Source organism: Fusarium subglutinans (genome assembly GCF_013396075.1).
Source record: "Fusarium subglutinans strain NRRL 66333 chromosome Unknown NRRL66333_c0000054, whole genome shotgun sequence".
NCBI classification, from domain to species: domain Eukaryota; kingdom Fungi; phylum Ascomycota; class Sordariomycetes; order Hypocreales; family Nectriaceae; genus Fusarium; species Fusarium subglutinans.
In genome coordinates this window covers 143,982-169,255 of record NW_023502117.1, presented here as the reverse complement: position 1 = coordinate 169,255, position 25,274 = coordinate 143,982, and the positions used below count along the sequence as shown (strand labels likewise).

Genomic DNA, 25,274 nt, shown 5'->3' with positions numbered 1-25,274 from the left:
CACATGAGCTCTTGTCTGACACGAAAACAAACCTTTGGCGCACTGGCTAACAATAATGGATGTGATAGACATATTTGCTGCTATAATTGAAATATGCAGCTGTTGAGACGCAACAGAACTCTCCCAATAACCTCGCCAGCCCATAGCAAATTCTCCCGCGCTGCAAGTTACTATGACTGGGTCAAGGATGCCATATGGGATGTACCAGATGAATGGAGAGACCAGTCTAAGATCGACAGATACAAGATCTCAGCCGTGGAACACAATAAGCCCTTTGTCGAGGTTATCAAAGAAAGGTCCGGCTATGATTTCTCAGAGATCTCGGCTTTCATGGACCGCAATCCAGGCCTATTCCACTGGGAACATGATACACTCTGTGTTCAAGCCTTTTGCCAGGGCGCCGACGAGATTCTTGACAATCCTAATCCAGACAGAGCTCAGGACAGTCAGTTGTTGAAAGAGAACGGACCAGAAGCATGGGTCTCGGATCGAAACTACTGGCTTTCTCAAGACGGAATAGCACAGGAGCATTGGTATGGCCAAGTGCTGGACCGTCTTGGGTTCTATCAAGTCTTGAAAAACGAGGTACGTGTTTCCAAATACCCTCCTCTTCTCCGAGGGCAATCTACTAACTGGTGCAACTCTAGCGTTTCCGACTTAACACAGAAGGAGAGATGATTGGACCAGCTCGACAAGTGTAAGTCTAAATATTACAGCAGTTTTGCCCTGATTGTTCTGTTCTGATATGAATAGGCACATCAAAAATCCAGATGGTGCAAGTGTACTAGCAATCCTGCGTACAGCGCCACACCCACATGCCGATGGTCTTCGAGACCTTCTCTCAAACTACATCTCGTCAAGCCCAACTCCGAATCTGACACTGAGAGTCTCGGTAAGTGGATGAAAAAGTGAATTTAGATCTCAAGTACTCACCATGCTCTCCCTATAGGACTTTTGGAATGCGAGTTTCGTCCTCAATTTCAATCTTCCTTTTTTCGCCATTGGACCTTCGGAGAAACAGGATAAGCGAGTCTTCCATACCAGCAAGCACAAGTTTCGTGCCCGATACCCCCTTGATTCCCTGAATTTACAGGATCCGCGATCGCGTCTAGGATGTGGCGAAAATTTTTCGTTCCAAAAGAAGCTCGTCTTACATGAAGCAGTGTACGCCCTGATCACAACGGGCCCAAGTGAGCCGCACTGGACTGCATATTGCTTCGACGAGAACTTCTTCGAGGAGGACGAGGATGAAAACAGCGACGAAGATGAAGAAAGTGAGGACGAAAATGAAGATGAAAGCCTAGAAGTGAGCGTCGACCACATCATAGATGAAGCAGAGCTCAAGGGGCCCATGAACATGTGGCTCCCCCGGGAATACTCTCTTGCAGCATTGGCAAAACAGCTTGACAAGATATTCGGATATCATGCCTATGTCTACGAAGTTTTCAAGTACAGTTTGGATATCTATGTGAGTGGTCACTCCCTACCTGATCTCTTTGGAGTGAGCTTTCTTGGAGAAGCCAAAAGTGTCTCGTTACGTTTGGACCGCTAACCCCTGGTAGATGTCTAGTGCAAGAGACGGATCTGTGGAAAACATATACCCTTCAGTCAAACAAGCTTGGAAGGAATTTTCTGAACTGCTGGGTAAGGTGATATTCTGCAACTCGAAGCTAATAGAGGCTGTGGATAATTTCTTGGCCAAAGAAGTGCAGCTTAACCCGGATGGAGCGCCCCAAGGAGTGTTATGGCAAAGCCTGCGCAACAATGGGAAGGCCATGAAGTCTCTTCGCTCCATCAGAGACTCACTCTACAGGTTGCGAGCTACCGGAGGCAAACTTGAGCAAACAAAAGAAACATTGGAAGAGCTAAGACGAGAAATAAAAGAAACCTTTGAAGAGCTAAGACGAGAGGTAGGCTGCTCAGCTTCGCACAATAGTAGAGTGTATTAACGACAGGTTTCAGAAAAAGTTTGACGATGCAGACGAGCGAAAGGCTAGGGAGAAAAGGAACCAGGAGTTTACCATCGCAGCATTTGTGAGCCTCGCCTTCAAATAGATAGGACTGCAAAGCTAATCTGCTAGGTTTTTGGCATATTGACCCTGATAGCTCAAGTGTACAGCGGAAAACCCCAGAAGGACGACCCAGAATCCTGGCCACTTTACATTACCATGGTAGTTTTGTTTGTGGTCATCTGCACAGCTGGTATACTGTACATTGTTCGGAGACGAGTCACTCGACTTGGCAATGCACTCATGTCATATTTCAAGGAAAGGCTTGGGATGATACAAGAGAAATTCAAGAGAGACTCAAAGACTGAAACTATACGGAAGTGCATTGGTTGGCTCTGGAACTACTCAGGGGCCGCATTTTTGCGCCGTCATCTATTGAAGATTTTGGGTAAGAACCAACAATTACTTCCAAGGTGATAGGTATATGGAGCCTTCTTGGGCAAGAAGTACGAAAAATGACTATTCATCCCAATCCTTTCAAACAACGAACTTGTCTCTCTGTGGCAAGACTGTGGGTTTTCAGCAGCTATTGAAGCGTCTCGTATCACAGTTCGAGCACCGGGGCACGCCGCAGTTAGGGCAAGGGTCAACGCTGACCTTCATACCTCCGTGTCCACATTGGCACTGGAGGAATGTTAGATAGTGTTAAATGGTTAAGGGTTGAACGTGGACGAGTGAAAACTTACGCAGAACCACACATACACGAATTTTCGGCGTGACGGTATTTTTCTCAAAGGAACTGGGGGAAACAGCGAGTGGTTGACTTGAGTAGACTTCATATTAGCCCCTAGAAAGTTCATAGAAAGAGATTAGAAAAGAATGGTATATTCAGCTCACTTTTGAGGCCACCAAGCTCCTCGGCACCGATCATGGGCTGTTTTGGTCCCATTACCACTCCCTGCTTTAAAAGAGAACAAGAATCAAAGGAACTATAGGCTGAGCTCAATTTTAGTTTGGAATCTATTGGTTTTCTTGCGTGACTCACTGCAGGTTTGGTTCAACAACTAATACGTATTGAATGGTAATCGTATCTACCCTCGTCACAGAATTCTGACAAGTGAAGCCACTTTATAGAAAGAAGAAACGCAGGAATTGCAGCAATGGCAAGAAAATAGAAGAAATATGTGGTTTTCGGTGCTTTAATGCATCCATAGTTATTTCTTGGGGGTGGTGTGGAACTCACCCCTTACATTTATGCTGTTGCACAGTACAAGGTCTCCTCCGCCGTGTGTCATTTATGAAATCCAAGTAAGACGCAAGCCGGTTGTATATCAAAGTACTCTAATAAGCGCACCCTGTAGCAATATTGAAGTATCAACCCGTCGGGCCGGCCCGCGGTTGCTCACCGACATACAGTCACGTCGTGGGATAGGCTTAGCGGCTAGAGGGTTCATCTCAGCGAACTCGTCACCGGCTGGTGTTTATCAATTAAAGAGAGCTTTACAAAAAGTGTAGAAATCGCTGATTGCCAATTCCTCTCCCTCTTGCTGTTACCCGAGGTGTGGAATCCTAGTATAAGGCGTAGAATGATTCTTTGCCTGAAGTTATATACTCAAACTAAGAGACACATCAGCTTCATAACAATAAAATTTGCCGAGACTAATGGTCTGTAAAAATCTGTGTTCCTTGTATGTTTGTGTGCAACCTGTTCGGGACCAGAAAGATCAGAGAGATTGGTTCAACATGCCGCCACATGTTGTGACATTATAGCCATCAAGATAAACTATGAGGACCATTTCATAATCTTGAAAGCCAATATTATGTTCCACGTTAGAAATTTGTATCTCGTAGCCGATCTTGTGGTTTGTGTTCCTGGAATACTTTCCCTGATCGTTGGTCGTTGAGCTTCCACAAAGATGGTCGTGTATCGGAACGCAACGGGGACAATATTCATAGTGTACCCATTGGAAGGATTGATAGTATTCATAGTTGAAAAGACTGATATGAAAAGGAAAAAGTTTGCCCCCTTTTTGCTAGTGAAGCAAACGTGTTTCTGAACCTACTGCTATCAAACTAAGCTCACTTTGGAGTGTCTGGTGCCCGAAGCATATTTGAAGGGGAATTATACATATGTATGAGAGATGAAAATCATGATTGGGTTACTGAAACTTTAGCCTAAATAGTTCCTGTACAGACTGATTGGCGATGGCAGATTCAAAATCGGAGCCTACTATATCGGTTTATGGTCTGGTGACTTATTCAACAAAGCCGCGATAGAATAATGACTTGAGAACGCAGTCTAGAGGACCAATTTTTACTTGCCTCATTGAACACAAGACAACAGAGTTTACTAAGAACCCAGCCCTTCGGCTATTACCTGTGGGATCTTTCCTTCAAGTTGAAGCTACTTAGAGATTAGGGTAAAATAACCTTGAAGTAAGAAGCCTACAATTAAGGCTAGACATCCAGAGGTTTCTCTAGAGTCCCCCGTAAAAGTATTACGTTGATGTCCACTTGAAAAGGCACCGGCATGGCCCTCGGGTGGTTGATGAAGATAAAGCCGCTGGGTTTGCGCTGTCTAGGAGATGGTAGCTTATCAACATCTGGGTCTTATGTTGGAATAAAGCAGTTGGTATGCTCGAATTGCTATTTGAAGCCATCGTTTGTAAGTAGAGAAGTTGAACATTGGCACATAATCAGATGGAATTTACGACACAGACAACGCACCAAGTTGGTATCTCAAGGAATGGTTGTCTAGGTACATTATGTCATCCAGTACATCTTACCTATGGGGATGGATTGGGTTCCTTCACAAAGATCGAACTTTGACGGCCCACTTGTATTAGTTCTCTTTCATCTAATGCACACGCCATCCATGGCCAATTTTTATTTCTTATAAATCCTTCTTTGCAGTCCGAATAAAGCCTCGGTATGGCGAGATTCCTGTTCACTCAGCCCACTCATAAGCTAAGTCAAATGTCCAAGACTGGTGCTTGCTGTACTCCTGCCACGTCTACACAAACTCAGAGATATTCCAACCCCGATTTGTCCCTAAAGATGCGTCACACAGCTGAGGTTTGATAGGAAGGGAATATTCCGCTATAGGCTACAGAATACAGTCCGAACTCAAGTCGTTGATACTAGCTGTATGTATACAATGATTGGTGTGTTGGTTGGGCTGAATTGTGTCCCAACCTCGGGGAACCCCGACCAACGCCCGAGAAAACAGGCAACTTCAGGCTGCGTAGTCCTTCATGTAGCTAGAGTGTGGCAATGCTTGACTGATCGGTCGAAAAAAAGCCACAGAGAATGCATTATAAGACATTCACGTGCTTACAGCTTACTGATCGATTGAGATAGTCGATGGTTTCATTGCAGGGTTTGTATCTATGGAGGGCAGGAGCTTATAAAACTGTGAGAGAAGATAGTCTTTAAACCCTCCGTGTAAGACGCTTGTTTCTGAGATACTGGAACTTTCAGAGACATGGCGGACGATGGAGTTGGCGTCCACGTTCTTGATCCACACCATCATCACCTGATCTCTCAATGCCGGTCTCACAGGAAAGACACTCGGAGGTCAACTCTTGTACCGCAAATTCCAGTATTGCCCGAAGTTACACTGAATTAACACACGCGAAATGAGGTGGTATGTGAGACAGCTTCTTTTGCGTCACTGACTTCAAGACTCGAGTCTTAGTTACAAGGCACAGGAGCAAAGACCAAATAAGGATGTAGCATCTTTGTCCTATTTAGGTATTCTTAGGTGTACCGAAGGGATCTTATTGGATGAAACATCCCCTGTGAGCCTTCATGTCGGTGTGCATGTGTCCAGTCTAGAAACAATGCCTCACAGGGCCGGGATCGGATAGAAGAGCCAGTGTGACGTGAAAAGGCAAACCCTGCATGGCCCTGATATTAGTGCTGCCTTTGATTTGATGGAGGACGGTCAGACAGACGCCAGGGGATGCGTATTGCTATATATATTTCGGTGTATGTCCCGGTTCTTTTCTTCCGCAACTGCGCCCTGCTTCGTCCGAGTTTATAAGAGCTCGAGGCCCCCAATTCGTATTTCATCAGCTTCCAAGCAAACCATATGTACATATGTATCAAATCAGCCTCACCGACACGATGCAGGAAGGTCACCACGAACCTCTAGTTGCAGTTAGCAACCGGCGCGCGTCAGGCCGCAAGACCAGTCTGAGACCTGAAGTCGACCTGAACTCGGAGACTGACTTCGGCATGTATTATGACTTATCTTTAACTCAAGAAGATCATTCACAACCACTTCAAACAGACCACCTTCTACAAACTTGGCCACCTTTTAGGGAGGTACCTCCTAGACGAAAGGTAGTCTGGATATGGACATGTGTAAGTGAAGAAAGCGGCCTGATACATAGCCCGTCAATGGCCTTTGTACCTATCGAGCTAACTTCTCCCTGTCAGTGCATGTGTGGGCAAGGTGGCATGAATATCAAGGTCGATCCGTGCTTTCGCTGTGGGTTTGATAGATGTCCAAACTGCGAGACTCGTCGTGTCAATAGTCGCCCATGTTGAAGTGTTCAGTATCGCCTAACATAGGATTCAGGGAGTTCGAGCGCGGCCAACCGCGGTTGTGGCTCCGAAGCAACACCGTTATAGGTTGAGAATAATCGAGTTTTGGTCTGAATATAAGGCCTTGCGAATGTGCTGGTGCGAGTGCCTTGCGGTTCCATGTTTCGGGAAGGGGTTGGAAATTGTTGGTTGTAATTAGGCTGATGTCAAGGATAGAAACTCGACAACACGATGAGTTCAACTCTCGATGACAAGGCTACCACACCCGGGAATTAAGAACCCACTCATGCCAAAAGAACATAAATTGAAGGTTATAATCATTTGGCTTTATGAAAGACTTGCAGCCTCGATTTCTTGTTCTTTCTTGGAGGCTGAGTTTGGCATATTGAGTATATCGTCTTGACGCGATATCCGATTTGCGCGTTCTAAAGAGATTATAGGGACATGAGTTCTATCGTTTGGAATTCTGTATCAGATTGTCATGGCGAGAATACGCAAATGAGTGGCATTAGGTCGAAGAATCTAAGTTTCGGGCAGTGTTGACCTCAAGTGCCACACCCGTCTCCCTCTGTTGAATACCATGTACCTGCATAAACACAACAGTGAACGAACTAGCAGTGTAATACTGAGGCTGACAGCTAGAATCTTATCACAGAATTTGACTTCTGGTCCTAATTACAGTGCAGCATGAACACTAGGCGCCTTCTCGACCAGGCAGCTTGAGGGGCATTCTACGAGGCAGTACAGGCCAGGGGACTCGCAATCGACATGTAGTAAGGCTGAATAGACGGCTGACCTCCACAATATCTGCGCCTCCCATGTGGTGTTGTCGAATTCTTCATTCTAATTCATCGATCTACGTGCTTCCTGGTGGGTCCAGATTGTCCGATAGAGTCATGTGTCCATGTGTAAGTGAACAACTGGCATTGGCCCATGATATAAGGTGGCGATTTCCAATTTGAGAAAAGCCATCCGCCATCCTCCATAAACAAATCATTCAACTACCTCATACGTGCAATCCAAGACAGAACATAGCAATCTAGCACAGCAGAGTTACCAACCAATATGTATGGGCTCATACGCTTCCACGTCACCCAGCGGGCGGTATGTGACACAGGAGACCAAAATAGGTACTTTGCATTGCATTCTCGATCTAAAATACACCCGCTTTATACAATTCAAGTCTAGGAATACAAGGACCCTTGCAGCCATGTGTCTTAAATCGTGAAGATGGACGCCACTACGTCATCGTGCATCACGCTTCGTGATCAGTGTGTTGACAAAACATTTGCCCAGGGGTCACATATAAAGGTTAAATATGAACAATTTGCTTCTGCTAGCAAACAGAAGTTTCGTAGGATGTATCTATCAGTTTTTTATCTTAGTAGGTACTAATCTATTTTAATTGAGGGCTCTGACACCAACCGTTGGCATCGCAGCTTCCACGGCTGCGTGTGTGCACCGATATTGCGAGACCCCGAAAATGACACACAGGCCGCCAAGCTGAGACTTCCACATCTGCGTGAACATAGGTATCTTCTCAAGACAAGAATAGGCTGCAATCACAGTTCAATACCCCTAGTCTTTCCGAACTCGGCGTTCCTAGGGGTTTGTCTTCACCGGCTCGTTCGACATTTGTGTTTAGCGGACCACCCTCACTGGGATTTCCCTTGAAGTCAAGGTCTCACACTCACTCTGAGACACCCTCTTCCATGTCAGTATGTACCTTCAAACTATTGAGGCCATTGGCCCTTTCTCAAGCGAACTAGAGAGGAACAAGACGGCAATCTTCGGCAAAGGCACGGTTGATGAGGGTTGAGTCGGCAGAGGTAGCCTAAGCCGGTGACACGATTTGCGTTGAACTCTACCGGATTCCCGTCAGTCGGTCACGTCGGTGTCAAAGGATGTTTTGATAATTCCGCCACCGCTCGAGCTCCGTCTGGTTAGTCCCACGCCGCAGCTATCCCTGTGCAAGAAGCATCACAAGACACAAGCGCATTGAGGGTCGACCGGCCGTAAACCGATGTAACACGGGAAACAAGTAAGTTGAAGCGTGCTCACCTTAAGTACGATATAGAGGATCTTCTTAATATAAATAGAGTGAATCTAGCTTAAAAATAAAGGTTAAAAGCCGCCGCCCGCCGTTCTTCTGATTTCATCAAAGGATACACCACAAGCCATTTCGAAGACTGTTTCCACCACTTGACTTTCACGCACCTACGCACCTTCAGTTTATATGTATACTCAATAATGTAAGTAATCAGAGCTATTGCCCGGGTTCGATTTCGGGATGTGCCACACTGGATCTGGTATTGACTTCGCTTGTCATAGTCATTGTACGACGTTTCGCTGCAGTCACCTTGAGAATGGTCAGAAATGAGGGTCCCAATACCCTGCAGCTGCCTGGTGCCTGTTCCGGCTTGGTAGAGTTGAGCCTCACAATCCATCGAGCACCTGTTGGTCAGTGTCCATGCTCTGGAGCCCCCCTTATGCACAGGGCTGACGAGTTATTTGTTCTAGCTGCCCTTCCACTGTTGCCTGTGGTACCCATCAACGAACTGCCGCCAAGAAAAAAGGTTGTATGGATCTGGATTTGTGTGAGTACCCTAGTAATATACCGACTCTTGCCTCCCATACTGGTCTTCCGTGTTTGACACATATGGCTAATGATCGCTGAGTGTGACTGCGGCCATGGTGGAATGAAAGTTAGCGTTGATCCTTGCCCTTATTGCCTCATGCCACGGTGCCCAAACTGCAGCACGCAGAGGTTTAGATAGTGTGGATAGCTGATCAATATGATAAAGGAATCCTTCGGGAGGTGCGTTCTTACTTGGATTATACAGATACTTCTTGTTAGTTGCCGTGTACATGTGCAAGATTCACAATTGAAATATGATGTCCTATCAATTCGAATTGTTTTTCAGGCTGTGTTGTGATTGCTGATGGTGGCTGCAGCTCAGCTGGGGGGATGCGTCGGTGGGATGGGGGAACAAGAAACCAGCACCTGGCATAAAAGAACATGCTCCTGCTATCACTAAACAACCCTTCTTTTTCGTTCAAACTTACAGCCGAGCCCTATGAAGCCGAACTCTTCGCTGCCAGGAATAGCAGAGTTCACCTACGCCATGGCGGCAAGTATTGGCAACGTCCCAACGAATTCCTCCCCAACCCTCGACCACAAAGCAAGTCTCTACAGTTATCTCGACCAGGCTAAAGGAAGTTCTGCAATTGATCTAGCGAAAGCGACGGGATTCAAGTTGAGAGACCGCTATCGTTCGGACGAGGAGGCGACGGCCTGCCCAGATGCGGCTCACACAAAGCCTTACAGCAGCTCTTTCGGACGGAATAGAAAACCTAGTCAAGTCGACGGGTTCATCGAAGGAGCAGACTTCATCCTTGATAACTTCATTCCCGATGTCCCAGACAATCCTCAACTGAAGCATACCCAAGAACCAAGAGCATGGATATCCGAACCCCGCTCAACTTCCCAAAACGATGCATCATACCAGTCCCTCGATGATCGAGTGTTAAATAATAAAGAGCTCGACGAAGCACTCAAAAGTCTTGTCAGTCCACCGTGATAGACTCGTTCGGCACAGCTGATTTAGGCAAAACGTCTAGCGTATGAAAGAAGTGGACAGTCCTGCTCGGAAGATGTACGATATCCAGACACTCGTCACGTTTATTGTTATACTGAGTCTTCTCAGATATATCAGCAATCCTAACGGTGCTAGTGTTCTCGCACTATTAAGATCAGCCCCGCCATCACAAGTTGATGATTTGCGTAGCCTTCTGGCAAACTACCTCGACATTAGTCCAACTCCAATACTGTCTCTTCAGTTCTCTGTATGCGGTAATAAATGACTCGAAGTGTTTGTAGCCGCTAACACTGAAATCTTTCAGCAGACTACCAGGTTCTCTATTTGCTTTAATCTTCCGTTCTTTGTTGTGACTACTCGCGAGTACGAAGATAGCCGCATTCTTACGGGCAACCACTACCTTCGAGCGCGCTACGACTTTTCTCTATTGTTTCTAGAGACTCTCGAACCTCCTGCAATTCAGAATGGGGTGCCATTACTCCGCAGTAGTGCTATTCTGCATCAAGCTGTCTACTCGCTCTTAATCACTGGTCACAGCAGCAACTATTGGGTTGCTGTCTGCCTAGACGAAGACTTCTCTGGCAAAGAGCTGAGACTGGACCACGGGAACGAGGGCGAAAGTAATCATGCACACGATGATCCCATCATATCAGAGCCATGCCTCGAAATGGCTACATCTCCACAGGCGTATTCATTCACGGCTTTGGCAAGACAGCTTCAGGAGATTGTTCAGCATCATGGTCAGATCTTAGAATGCCTCAGAAAAAGTCTGGCCCTCTATGTATGCTATTCTGTCCCATCATATCGCACGGAAGTTCATCCAGATTCTGTGTACTTGCTATCCTGGATTAATTGTTCTTAGGTATCGATGAGAAACGGTAGCTTTGCTGAAGCGCTTCCACGTCAGAGGATGCGAAACTGGCGGAAATACTTCCCGAAAATACTTCAAAAAACTATCGAATGTAATTCAAGGCTGGTCGATAAGATTAAAAAGCTTTCTGGCAGATCCCATCATTGACCCAGAGACAACTCTTTACGGAGAATGGCAGCAAGGCCTCCGGGGCGATATAAGTACTTTGAGGTCTCTACGCGCGATAGAGGCCCTCTGCACCCAGATGAGGGATATCAGTGTTCATCTTGAGCAGCTCAGTGAGTCCTACAATGAAACTAGACGGGGGGTAAGCAGCCCTTTTCTTTTTACTTCTCATCATCGCAGTTCGGAATAGGGACTGCTTCACATAGAAGAGATGGGCTGACAAGGGTAGAGCGACGATGATTCCGGAGACGATCGGCGTGATAATGACAACACTGGTCGAGATGAGGAAACGAGTGGAAATAGTAAGATTCAACGAATTACTGCAGCATCATTTGTACAATAGCCCCCCTCCTCTTACTTCGAAGCACACAAACTGATAGATCTAGGCTTTGAGCATCCTGAATCTGGTTGCACAGATCTATGCTGGTAAACCCGAGAAGGATGGTGATTCTTCATCGTCGGGATACATCACTCTAGTGGTCATCCTGAACGTCTTGTTCTTTCTGGGAATTCTGTGGTATTTAAGATCTTATGTGTCCAGGTACATCCGATTGATGTGGCATTTCCTTTCATTGCTGAGACAACGTATTTGGCAATGGTTTGTGGTGATGGTTGGATTCATCAAAATGATCAGAAGAATGGCATTTGGCTTGGTTGGCTCTTCAGCTATTTAGCTAATTACAATTTCGTCTATCGAAATCAAGATGTTTATGTTCACAAAACTCTATCAAGGACATATTGAAGCACCCTATGATAAAAGCGATACACATTTGGCAAGACAGGAGGAGTAGAGATTCTGCGCCTGGTGCCTATGCTGCACTGCCTCATAGGGCAGTGTATGAAATAAGGCGCCTGCAATTACAATTCTGTTGACGTTTAATGACGCTCGTGAGGTTGCATTCGGGCCTCAAAAATCTGCATACTCAGCTTCGATAGTTGTTCTCTGTATGTCACATGGCCTGGATACCACTTTCACCAGTAACCCGGGCCTCGGGCAACAAGATCGCCATCTGTTGATATGTGACACATCTCCTTCGGTCAACCAAAAGTTGCCTTATCACGAGCACATAGATTTGATGTAGCACCTGATGGCATCTGAGGACATGGTGCAGCAATATCCTTTCAACCGGGGAGGTTGTTGGCCAATGCTATCTGACAGCCTTATTTGCAACGAATCGCGAGAGTCGTGTGTGGCTGCCAGCGCATCACGCATCTTGGAGGTTGGGCAACACCAGAGCAGCGTGGGAGCATCCATAGCAAATCAAAATTCCAGTCACAGAAATGAGGCTCTGAGGATAGCAAGCTTCTTGGTACCCAACTACCCAATCTCGCAGTTCAAATGGCGTTGGGTGCGCTTGCTTTTCAACTCAAATGATTACTGACATGAGCCAACCGAAGTTCTAACCTCTGATTCATCTTTTACGCTTCAACATCATCGCCATTATCGTGGCTATGGCAGCGACAACCTGCTCAGTTAGTGGCATCGAAAGTCTGCTCGGCAAGGCAGGACTAGACACACCAATTCCCGACTACCCCGGTGCAGACGTAGTGCACAACCCGCAGGACATCTTCCGAGCTTACCTCGCCGACATCATCCAGAAGCTTCTAGGATGCGACAAGCAAATTGCCTATGATGCTATACAGACCTCCAACATTACGGGCATGGGTGATCTTATCGTTGTGGCTCCAAAGCTTAGACTGAGAGACACCAGGCCCGAAGATTTGGTGATAGATCTTGCTGGAAGAGTACGACCTTGGTATATCCATTCTCCGGATCGATCAAAGACTAACATGGATTCACGCAGCTCCCGGTATCGCCACCCTTTGGATGCCCTGTGAAAGACGGTATTCGTCTGCAGATTTTCTCCTCTCCAAACACACTCTCCCGGCTCTTGCTACCGTATATCAACGATAGAGCTGCCTCGTATGGTTACGATGCATCACTTGGGTTCACTGATTCCGCAGTGCCGGATAGTCCCAAGAAGAAGCTTGTCGTGGAGTTCTCGTCTCCTAATATGGCGAGTGAGTTCCAGGTTTCTCACTTGCGTAGTACCTTAATTGGCGCTTACATCGCAAACATCCACGCCAGTATGGGTTGGGATGTTGTCAAAATGAACTATCTAGGAGATTGGGGGAAGCAGATTGGACTCCTTGCTGCCGGTTGGCAGAGGTTTGGCTCGGAAGAGGAGTTCGAGAAACAGCCGCTTCGTCACCTTCTCGAAGTCAACCACAAGATACAGGACTTATTCAAGCCAGAAGTGGAAGAGTGTAGAAACGCCAAGGCAAAAAATCAAGACACCACCGAGATCGAATCTCGTGGCTTGTATGCCGAACGAGACATCTTCTTCAAGAAGATGGAAGACCGGGAGCCAGAAGCTATAGCTATATGGCAGCGTTTTCGAGATGCAACTGTGAAAGATTACACCGAATCATACGCACAGCTCGGAGTGACATTCGATGAATACTCTGGAGAGTCGCAGGCCACGGTAGAGTCAATCGCCGAAGTCGAACAAGCCCTCAAAGAAAAGGGGATTTACGAGGAACATGACGGCTCTTGGAAGATCGACTTTTCCAAGCACGATGCGAAAGGGCTCTCTGTTGCGGTGGTACGCTACCGAAATGGAACTACCTCTTATCTGTTACGTGATCTTGCCGCAGTGTTTGATCGATACAAGAAACACCAGTTTGACAGAATGATCTATGTCGTTGCGGTGGAGCAAGAAATGCACTTCCATCGAGTTACCAAGACTCTTGAGCTCATGGGAAGACAAGATCTTGCTGAGCGCATTCAACATGTTGCTTTTGCCAAGATCAATGGACTTCCAGAGAGACTCAAGGACTCAAAACTTTTGAGTGACTACCTTGATGGATGCCGCTCGATGGCACAAGCTGCCCTCGATGAAGAAGAGGAGGAATCGTGTCATGTGGACAAGTCCGAGAAGTCCCTGGAACAACTGGGGCTTGCTGGTCTATTCATACAAGATCACTACCACAAGCGAAACACGTCTTATACGAGTGATCTTAAGAAAATGGTACAGCTCCAGGGGGACACGGGTACAGCTATCCAAGACTGCTATGCCAGATTATCCAAGAAACTGGAGCCAGGTCCAACGATCTTCGATTATACGAAACTAGATTACGCCTCGTTAGAAGAGGAGAACTATGCTGAACTTCTGCGTATCCTGCTACAGTATCCAGATGCAGCACATGGCTCGTTCAGAACTCTTGAGCCATCTTTTATCGTGGTGTACTTGTCCCGACTTATCGATCAACTCACATACACGCTTGACGACGACGATGGGAAAGATTGGACTGGACTTGATACAGCTAGTGAGGCAAGATATGCTTTATATGAGAACGCAAGACAGGTGTTTGAGAATGCGCTGAGACTTCTTGGTGTATCACCATGGACTGCGTAGGGGCTCCAAGACAGTCGAGGTTGTTACCAATTGTGGTCTGCATGCTTTTGATCTTTTGCCCATCTTTTTTCTATTAGGTCTTGCAAGTTTGGCGTTTGTATTGGGTTACCCTCCAGATTGGATCTGTCGGGCTTAGATATTGTTCTCAGTTGAGTGAAATCTATGATGAATAAGAAATGCCTTAGAAACTTGAAGAGTACGTGACGTGATTTCCGTCAAGATACGAGCCCTGAATGAAGAAGATTGTCAAACAAGCTTGATGTATTGTTTGGGTGTAGTACCATATAGCATTTTTAGCTCTATCTTTCGTATTAAGACGGACTCACTTATTACCATACCTAAGTATACATAGATCTCATGATGAGGAGAATCTTCTAGATATCGTATTCCTTGTTTGCCTTAATTGAATTGCCTACCCTGGAACTTGGAGGTCATCATAAGGGTCCTCGCAGGTGCGGGGCGGGGCAGTTGGAGCTCCACCCAATGGGAAGCTCCTTGCATAGACTTGCATCGAATGAGCTAGAAGGCATCCATGGCCCTCTTCTTCCCCACCAAAGATCGCCTGGGGCGACTCTCTCATATTTCATCGTCTAGTAACTTTGACTCTTTGATACCACAGACTCGATACTCAGACCAGAACTGTTGTCTAATAGCTATAACCCTCAGATTCTGCTAATTCACACACGAAATGGCTTCCGCGGACGAGCTCAAGGCTCTGGGTAACAAGGCCATTGCCGAGAAGAACTTCGACGAGGCTGTGTAGGTTACCACCAGTAACAATAGCACAACGGAATATCGGGGTTGCTAACTACGACACAGCGCAAAGTTCACTGAGGCTATTGCCATTCAGCCCGACAACCACATTCTATACAGCAACCGATCTGCTGCCTATGCTTCAAAGAAGGATTGGGAAAATGCTCTGAAGGATGCTGAGAAGACCACCGAGATCAAGCCTGACTGGGCCAAGGGCTGGGGACGTAAGGGTGCTGCTTTGCACGGACAGGGCGACCTTCTGGGTGCCAATGATGCGTATGAGGAGGGATTGAAGCTCGATGCCAACAACGCCCAGCTCAAGAGTGGCTTGACTTCAGTCAAGAAGGCCATGGAGGCCGAAGTTGGTAAGCAACACATCTAAAAACCATACAAATTACGGCAACTGACACTTGCACAGGAGGACCCCAAGATCCCAGCGGTGGCCTCGGCCAGATGTTCAACGACCCTCAGTTGATTCAGAAGCTCGCCTCAAACCCCAAGACCAGCGGTTTCCTCGCCGACCCCTCATTCATGGCCAAGCTCCAATCGATCAAGAGCAACCCTTCAAATGCTTCCGAGATCTTCAGCGACCCCCGTCTGTTGACAGTCATGGGTGTGTTGATGGGTGTCGATCTGGAGATGCGCGAGCGCGAAGTCGACCCCAACGCTGAATCTCAGGACTCTCCCATGCCCGATGCCCCACCAGCCCCCAAGCAGCCCGAGCCCAAGAAGGCCCCTTCGCCTGAACCCGAGCCCGAGGTCGACGAGGAGGCTCTTGAGAAGAAGAAGAAGAAGGAAGAGGCCGATAAAGAGAAGGCCCTGGGCACCGAGAACTATAAGAAGCGCAACTTTGACGAGGCTATTGCACACTACACCAAGGCCTGGGAGACCTTCAAGGATATCACTTACCTAAACAACTTGGGAGCTGCTTATTTCGAGAAGGGTGACTACGACAAGGCCATCGAGGCCTGCACCAAGGCCGTTGAGGAGGGACGTGAGATCTACGCTGACTTCAAGCTCATTGCTAAGAGTTACGCCCGTATCGGTACATCTTATGAGCGCAAGGGAGACTTGGAGAAGGCGGTCGAGAACTACAACAGGTCCCTTACCGAGCACCGAACGCCTGATGTCCTCAACAAGCTCCGCTCTGCTGAGCGTGCCAAGACTGAGGCTGGTAAGAAGGCCTACATCGACCCTGCCAAGGCTGAGGAGGCTCGTGAGGAGGGCAACAAGAAGTTCAAGGAAATGGATTTCCCTGGTGCCGTTGCTGCCTACACAGAGATGACCAAGCGAGCTCCCGATGACCCTCGTGGTTACAGCAACCGAGCCGCTGCCTTTGTCAAGCTCTTCGAGTTCCCCAGTGCTCTCGAGGACTGTGACATGGCTATCAAGAAGGACCCTACCTTCATCCGAGCTTACATCCGCAAGGCGCAGGCCTACTTCGGCATGCGCAAGTACTCGGAATGTGTGGACGCCTGCACTGAGGCTCAACGCGTTGACCAGGAGCACCACAACGGTGCTAACGCCCGCGAGATCGAGCAACAGCAGCAGAAGGCCTTCTCGGCCATGTACTCTGCCCGTGATAACGAGACGGAAGAGCAGACCCGAGAGCGTCTGATGAAGGACCCCGAGGTAAGATTACCCACCGTTACTCAATGGCTGAAACGGTTACTGACATATTTAGATCATGGGACTCATGCAAGACCCCGTGATGCAATCGATCCTCCAGCAGGCCCAGTCGGATCCCGCTGCTCTTCAGGAGCATATGAGAAACCCTGGTGTGCGGTCCAAGATCCAGAAGCTGATCGCTGCTGGCGTTATCCGGGTGGGTAGGTAAGCGAAGCGAAGGAGATGATGGCGACGGTGATGGGTTACAACAGGGAAAATTTGCTTTTTCAGACATGGAATCCCCTATCCAGAATCTCACGGGACGGGGAAGGGATCTGGAGCGTGTGTGATTTTGAGTTGGCAGATTACTTGACGTGTACGAATTAATACGGAGTACCAGGATCATTTGCTGGTTGCTAATGAGAAATGAAACTTTTGAAGCAAACTGATACATCTTTTTTGGGATATCATATGTGATGCGTGCTACGAATGGTCAAATGAGATAGGGTATCTCGTTGCTGGCCTCGCTGTTTCAACCAACGACACATGGCTGGGAGTTGATGCCATTGTTAGACGACTGAAAGAAACTTGGTGTAGTATTGCATGCGTATACTGCGATTATCCGTGTTCAACTCCCGATTCCTTGTTTTCTCACGACAACGAGCGAGGACAATGCGAAGCCTCTCCGGCGTCCGACGCCAACGCCACACCGGTTCGAATAGAGTAACGAATCCCACCAACAACCACTTCCCAAGAGGACCGAGCAAAGCTGAAAAGAAGAGGGTGTACAGCAAATTAACATACAGCTGAGAAGCGTGGAGACACTACACGTGGAGGACACGAGGTAATGCAGGAACACGGCGAGAAGTGAACGGAACGGGAAGAGAAGGAAACGTGTCTACCACGTTTGACGGTTACAAAGAAAGGAGGTTGAGTTTTCAGAATAAGCAAAGTGAGAGCTAAATTTGGCGGCGAAAAAGGTCAGAACGGGAAGTGTTGGAGCCGAGTGTGGAAAAAGCAAAGTTGGTTCTCGAGCTAATGAATGTCAAGGACAAGAGAAGAGGAGGGTGTGTGAGACATGGTGAAGAAAGCTAACGGCTCGGCTTGAGGACAAAGGAAACGGGTCGGGTCCGAGACACTGAGAAAAAGAAACAAATATTCATGCCCACGGACCGGGATATGAAGAGACAGAGAGAAACAAGGTGAACCTGGGATGGAATCAGTTTTGAGTTTCTATGATCTGCGATGCTAAGACATTTTGCGGAGGTTTTCAGTTTCATGATAACGCCCCAAGACAGGCGTTGAACTTTGACACATTGAAACAATGAAATGCTTTACTACGTTGTTGAGTTATGCTGCTGGAAGTACATGAAGCTCAAGAGAATAGCGAGGATGTACTAGTGAGCGATTCAAGCTAGAGTCATTACAAAGCTCCCAACGCCAAGAGCTTACTATGTATTTCTACTACCAATTACGTACCTTGCGAGCATTGACGAAAATATTTTATCTCATGCGTGGCGCCTGTATAATGACGATATTTCCTTTTCACAGCCGTTTCCGTTATCGTACATCAATGGCTTTTTAATAGTGGGATGCTCATCTTGTTTGTGTGCGACACTAATGACTCGGCTGCAAACTGATTTAATATGATAACTGACGAACCGAACACGGCGGCCCGCGATTAGCTTTGGTGTCTCTGCTGTTGTCTCGTTGTGTTGGTGTTCTTCCTTTGGTGCGGCTATGAACTGATGTGGCTGCATATTTCGCTTGGATTAGCAAATAGGAAAAGAGAGAGGCTGAGGGGATATGATATTCGTAGCCTTCTATTTGATGATGGAGAAGCTGCAGAATATGGAAACAGACGAGGTTTGTGGGGAAGAGCCTCTTTCGTGCATATTGTATTCGGCCGACGGCGAGATCCATATCTGTATGATGCATGTCTGGGCCTATGTGTTCATATGTATGCGAGTATCTATGCGAGTATGTATCTTAGAGGAGTAACTATGACGAGAGTCGTCCCTCTCCAGTTTTTGCAGGATCGTCGATTCACAGATACCCTGTTCATCTGTTGGATCTAAGGTTGGAGGATGTCGGAGGCCCGAGAGCAAAGACCAGGACCGTCTCGGAGGAATTCGTGAGTGTAGATGCTGAATCACTAGGATGTTTGGGAGAGAGAATACGCGAGTGCAACTGTGCAAACGTGCGAGCAACGATCATCTTTGGAGAAGCGAGAGAGAGTTTTTTGTTAGTTTGTGATATATCGTAAAAAAGATGTCGAGATGGCTGGTATCAAACAGTCTCGGTGCTACGGTAAGAAAAAGAAAGAGAAAAAAGGTGCTGCCACTAGAAATGATGAAATTGCCATGATATGATATGATCAGAAGGACTCAATTCAACGTTGGCATTTCTCTATTCTATTCCGGTTTGAGCACTCTCTAGCTGAAGAACTGGCGTTCGTCTTCACACGAGGAGGCTCTCGTGCTCGTTGGAAAAAGTTTGTGGCAGCAGGGGTTTGTCACTTACCAGGGTATGGTAGCCTCCCAGCTAAACCCCGGGCGGTGCCGTCGTACGGTATATACCCCATACCTGGGCAATAACTGAGCTAGAGCCTAGAGACGCAGGGTGTTGATCTATCCAAGGCTGAGAGAGAGAGGATCCGCCGTGTGCCGAGCGAGTTTCAGTGAGTGAGTGCCCTTGGACGTTGGGGATCGTCTCTCGTCTTTTCCACATTCATCGTCACCAACATGAACATGGACACGGGGTAGGTTACAATACAACCCCTGAATGTTTGTAAGGGGGTAACCACTGAAAATACCCTACAGGAGGCCTACTTAGTGATGTAGCCTACTAACAATTACAGGGCATAACAGAGGCTAAGAGCTGTTATGGAGGTATGAGGAGGAGCAACTGGCTATTAACTGTACTAAATACTACTTTAATTAACCGATTTTTTACTATAAAATCCCTACTTTTATAAGTAGCTTAAAGTACTAATTATCTTCGCTATCTGCCCCAATTATAGTAGCTACTAACCCATGCTAAGTCTCCCTTGGTCACACCCTTACAAACATTCAGGGGGTGTATTATACATGGTAGATCTACTGTCTCTAACATATTTATAATGTATGAGTCTTAGTGGATAAGAAGCCACCGTTTGACTTGTGAACTGGACCAAGCGCACCGCTCGCCAAGCATAGACTAGAAACTGGCAATAAGAGATTCGACCGTTGAAAGATTTTTCATCTCTTTTTCTATTAGCAGATCTGGCCGGTGTTGCCGAATTTTTAAGAATACGATAGTGTCTATTGGCCTCATGAATCTTTATGGTATTCCGTCAAGGCGGAAGAGTATCCGTCATTTTATTCTCATCTCGTTAGCTAATATTAGCGAGTTCGAGATGCAATGGGTGGTTCATCCTTTATCCAGTTGGACCTAATACTAATCTAGATCATCGAGGAACAGTTCTTGGCTATGGATATCGGGAATCTTGGGTGCTCTCGTGATGCAGGTACACGTAGCATATCAGATTTGTGTGGTTGGTTATGGAGAGGGATATGCAGATGCTATTTGTGATTGTACTCCGTAATGGATGGTAAGAAATTGGGAGACATTCTATAATATGTGATATATCATTGTGATTTCTATCCTTTTAATAAAACAAACTGAGTTGCTTCTTTCATTATTATTCTTCTGTGAATGCATTGGATGCGTCACTGTAATTCAGACAATTCAGTACTGTTGGCCAGGGCAGGGCTGCTGTATAGACTAAGACCCATTATACCGTTGACTTTGACTGGGGGCCGCTAGTTTAGACTTTCTCAAAATCACCTTTTTTTCTCTGGATCCTGAGTCGACTAAAAAGCAAAAGCAACCGGAGAAAGGACAAGCTTCCCCTCAGAAAAGAACGAGAATAAGGGAAATAACGGCCGTTGAGAAAAGAAGAGACCAAAGAATGCGGGTGGAAGACAGCCCGATGTCCCGTCCGTCTCCGGCTTTGGCCGATGTCTACGGAGGAGCTGTCAAACAGATGAGACTCAGGACTAGTCTATGGGGTTCAGAAGAGCACAGAGCAGCTAATTTGAGCCCGGACGTAAGAATAAGTTAGTTATTACGGAGAGAATCGACAACGTTTGAAAGGCGGCGGGAGCTAGGAGTGGTCGGTGCGGATCTTTCTGAGGAGCCCAAGCTTACGGGCTGAAGGTGTTTTATGTTTCCTACTTACGAAGCTCTGACTTGGTAAATGCATTCTGCATTGATGAGATCGGAATCACAGACCATTCGGAATGCTCGGGGCCTCCTTTGCTCTGTCTCCGTCTCTCTGACGTCTTCGGAAACGAATATGGAGAAGTAGATAGACGGCATTGACCGGACTGTTTATTAAGTTAGGCTGTTGTGTAGTACCTACAGGCTACAGCTACACATGCCTAACTATGGCATTATTCGCATGGTTCCGGGTTCTTCTCATGTCAGGCACAGGCACAGGCACAGCACACGAGATTAGTCCCGTAATCGAACAATTCCGAATGTCTTCTGGAAGCATTCACAGATCAAGTTCCAGTTCTGTGCCTCGGTCGAACCAACACACAATCTCAACTCCGAATTCCATTGCCTATCATTGTGGCACAATTGACACGCCGCTTCTGGTCAAAACGCTGGCGATCCCTCTACTCACAAGCTTTACTACGTACACGCGGTTTTCAGCTGCAATACAACCTCGGTCTGCAGTCACAGTATGTAACTATGGCAATCTCAAGGTTTGGAAAGGATTCCCATGACGCAGACCTCAACGGTCGCGTGAGAAGTGGACTCTTGTCAATGGGAGATATCTGACCTAGACCTAGCATTTTCGCGTAGGGGAGGATTGAGATTACACAACCTGTGAACGAGATACCCTTGATTCGTTAACTGAAGGTGTCTTGATCAGCCAACTGTCAGCTTTCTTTGGTGTGTCGTTGTTGGGGTTCAGCTCAATCCTCTGCCGGCCGGTGATGATACAAATCAAACCACCTGCCACACACAATGGCTCTCTATTGTCGCGCCACGGCCAGACACAGAGTTTACGGTGGCTGTCAAGACCCGAGCCCAGGTACCGAACCCGAACTTGGGGTGAGGTAACCTCGAAACTAGTGCCGACAGGGGGTGCAAGGGTTTTTTTGGTGGTGAGGTGAGGCCATGCTATTCCCGAGAGCAACAGCTTCGACGAGGTTTATTGCTCTTACTTGTTTTAGACTGGCTAGTTGTGCACAGCGTTTAAAGACTCGTTCTATCTCGGAACTTCTCGTCCTTGAAGTCCAATACTCGCTGTATACTTCGCCTTTCGTGCATGACCTGTCGTTTTTGAGTGTCACCCATAAACTTGCAACGTCTCGAGAGTCTAAGACAGGCTGTGGAAAGCCAACAAGTTACATGTCGTTTGTTTGCCTGAACAATGTTTGCTTCTCGTCTCTTGTGATTTGCCGGTGTTACAAAGCAGTTGTCTAGAATAGCGCCTCCAAGTTCTGGACCCTCGCTTCCGGTTGGTCACATCTGACGCTCCATTCCTCAAACATGTGGTTGCCATGCGTTGAGTTGCATTCAGGTTGTTGTTTCGCGTGGCTAACGCATGGCTTGAGACTTCTGGGGATTGGGGATTGTATGGACGGCAGAAATCCCCGTCGATGATATACTTGCCTAGCTACTGTAACTCAGCTGTAGATCCCCACAGAGTTTCGAGATCAAGAGCTACTGGAAGGGAACTAAGTTAGTTAGTGATGGACGTTGTTTATGTTGCTTTAGAGGTGAAACTTGAGTCAAGCTGGTCTTGTATGGCTTGTGCTCTGACTTGAGTACCTTGCTTTAGAAACTAACTGATAATTAATTGCCTTTACCACACGCCATATCCGTCAAGCCCCAAGCTATCAAAGTCAAGCCAAGTCAAAGTTGACGAAAAAGAGAGTTTTCTTGTGATTTGGTTACCGAATCTAGAATCTAGATCAGCCTCGTTTCTCACCTGTTTCTGTCCTCCCTCGGACCATAATTCATAACTAGCCAAGACTTCCCTAAAAGATTCATTCTCACTGTAACTAGGTACCCTTCAGTGGAAGCCGCCGGGCCACTCCCAAAAGCAAGGAGAGCCTGGAGCTTAGGTACAGGGCCTGACCCCACTAACAGGAAAACCTCCACCCACCTAAAGGGAACTAACAATGGATCCCAGCTGTTCTATCGTACGACTTCCTGAGCTTGGATTTCCCAACATCCATCCACTTCGCTTTTACTTTTCGCCCTCACTTAGATACACCCTCTATCGCCTGGGGGTAAGGTACTGCCACGAGGAATAGACGGCTTGTGGAGAAGCTCGAGTTTTCTTTCTTTTCTTTTTCTCTGCCTACCTTACCTATGACCATGGCTATAATCTCTGTTTGTGGGTGTATCACCCCGTCCGTCCACTCTAATTCAACTGGGGGCGTGTGATAGCTCAATATCCATGCCATACCATGCCATGCCCTTGCTGTGTGTGTCATGGCCATGAGCCATGAGGAGGAGGAGAAGGAAGAGGAGGAAGAGGATATAATATCTGGGGACGACTCCCCTCTCAGATTCATCTCTCGACTGACGAACTCTGCTTCATTACAACATCTCATTCCTTTACTCATCTGCTATTCTACCAATCTCGACACACACATACAGCAGTTACACGAAGCATTGTCGGTATTTCTCAAGACTCTGTCTATTCCATACCCAACCTCAGCCTTCTTAGAGGTGTCTTTGCTACTACCTCTACCTCACACTCTTCACAATGGCTCTGTCATATCAACAAACCAGGCTCATCCGGGGTACCATCCCCGCCCTGACCGACCACGGAGAGCGCATCACCACTATCTTCTACCGCAACATGCTCCGTGATCACCCCGAGCTCAACGACTACTTCAACACCGTCAACCAGGCCAACGGTCGCCAGCCTCGTGCCCTCACCGCCGTCATCCTCAGCTACGCCAACAACATCAACCACATCACAGAGCTCATCCCCAAGATGGAACGCATGTGCCACAAGCACTGCTCCTTGGGCATCAAGCCAGAGCATTATGGTATCGTCGAGAAGTATCTCATCGCTGCCTTCGCTGAAGTCCTCGGTCCTGCCATGACACCACAGGTCAGAGAGGCTTGGCAGAAGGCCTACTGGATGCTTGCCAAGATGCTCATCGGTCGCGAGGCTCAGCTCTATCGTGACTTTGGCAAGTGGCAGGGCTACCGCAAGTTCCGCATCGAGAAGAAGGTTGAGGAGTCTGATGACATCTACTCCTTCTACCTCGTTCCTGTCGACGGCAAGCGTCTTCCTCCCTTCCAGCCCGGCCAGTATGTCTCTGTTCAGGTACCCATTGCCGACAAGGGCTACGTCCAGTCTCGTCAATACTCCTTGAGCGAGGCTCCTCGACCTGACTACTACCGCGTCACCGTCAAGCGAGACGAAGGACTTCACATGACCCGCAGCGGTCGATATCTCGGCGGCGATGCCCTCAACCCCGGTGTTGTCTCCAACCTCCTTATCGACATGAAGGACGAGGGCGATATCGTTGAGTTGACTCACCCCGCTGGCGAGTTCTACCTCGACATGTCCAACACTTCCAACGTTCCTATCGTTCTCATCTCGGCCGGTGTCGGTGTCACTCCCATGATGTCCATCCTGAACACCGTCTCCGAGCGCCAGCCTCACCGTCCTGTCTCCTGGATCCACGGCTCTCGCCGCTCCGTCCCCTTTTACGACCAAGTCCGACGCATCGCCCGCAACCGCCCCAGCTTCCGCACCAACATCTTCAAGACCCATCTCGCCGAGTCCGACGTCTACGGTATCACCTACGACCACGACTTCCGCATGGATCTTGCCAAGGTCGACAAGGAAGACCTCTACCTTTGCAACAGCTCTACCGAGTACTACATCTGCGGCCCTGAGCAGTTCATGCTCGAGATGGCCGAGTATCTCAAGGCTCAAAAGGTCGATGCCCCTCGCATGCACTTTGAGCTCTTCAGCACTGGTGACATGGAGTTCAAGGTCGACAACCTGAGCATCCGCTCTGCGTCAAAGGCAAATTCCATCAACAGCAACGAGGCCAGATGCCCTAGTTCCGGAGCCATCTCTACGAATGGTGCTACTTGCCCCTTTTCATGAGTCTGGACCACATCTGAGCTGAACGAACAAAAACATAAAACTATTTACGGGGCTTGGGCTAGATTACGGGAAGTGATGAGGCGTTACGGTTTCGGCGCATATCTTATTCTTTATTGTTGTATCTCTTGTTATAAGATTCCCTTTCATGGCAAATTTTCTCTGTCAAATTATAATAACATGTTCATGTTCTACTTCTACACTACAGGATAAGGGGTT

The 25,274-nt window shown here is 47.5% G+C and overlaps 4 protein-coding genes across 4 annotated transcripts; all 4 read left to right on the top strand.

Annotated features, from left to right (window-relative positions):
* Positions 1 to 93: 93 nt before the first annotated feature.
* FSUBG_5497 (arginyl-trna synthetase) lies at positions 94 to 2,055 on the top strand (the record flags this gene model as incomplete). Its single annotated transcript, XM_036683599.1, has 6 exons — positions 94 to 585; positions 648 to 697; positions 754 to 892; positions 950 to 1,468; positions 1,563 to 1,910; positions 1,963 to 2,055. 6 exons carry the CDS (start codon positions 94 to 96, stop codon positions 2,053 to 2,055), a joined length of 1,641 nt encoding a protein of 546 aa, XP_036539009.1.
* Positions 2,056 to 9,577: 7,522 nt separating this feature from the next.
* Positions 9,578 to 14,554, top strand: FSUBG_5496 (arginyl-tRNA synthetase; the record flags this gene model as incomplete). Its single annotated transcript, XM_036683598.1, has 9 exons — positions 9,578 to 10,066; positions 10,122 to 10,156; positions 10,208 to 10,346; positions 10,404 to 10,719; positions 10,785 to 10,880; positions 11,105 to 11,277; positions 11,522 to 11,652; positions 12,614 to 12,881; positions 12,941 to 14,554. The coding sequence occupies 9 exons, from the start codon at positions 9,578 to 9,580 to the stop codon at positions 14,552 to 14,554; spliced, it is 3,261 nt and encodes a 1,086-aa protein (XP_036539008.1).
* Positions 14,555 to 15,242: 688 nt separating this feature from the next.
* Positions 15,243 to 17,144, top strand: FSUBG_5495 (uncharacterized protein; the record flags this gene model as incomplete). Its single annotated transcript, XM_036683597.1, has 4 exons — positions 15,243 to 15,313; positions 15,374 to 15,672; positions 15,726 to 16,939; positions 16,992 to 17,144. The coding sequence occupies 4 exons, from the start codon at positions 15,243 to 15,245 to the stop codon at positions 17,142 to 17,144; spliced, it is 1,737 nt and encodes a 578-aa protein (XP_036539007.1).
* A 6,546-nt stretch (positions 17,145 to 23,690) lies between these two features.
* FSUBG_5494 (nitric oxide dioxygenase) lies at positions 23,691 to 25,058 on the top strand (the record flags this gene model as incomplete). The annotated part of the gene is made up of 1 exon (XM_036683596.1): positions 23,691 to 25,058. One exon carries the CDS (start codon positions 23,691 to 23,693, stop codon positions 25,056 to 25,058), a length of 1,368 nt encoding a protein of 455 aa, XP_036539006.1.
* Between the last annotated feature and the right edge of the window lie 216 nt (positions 25,059 to 25,274).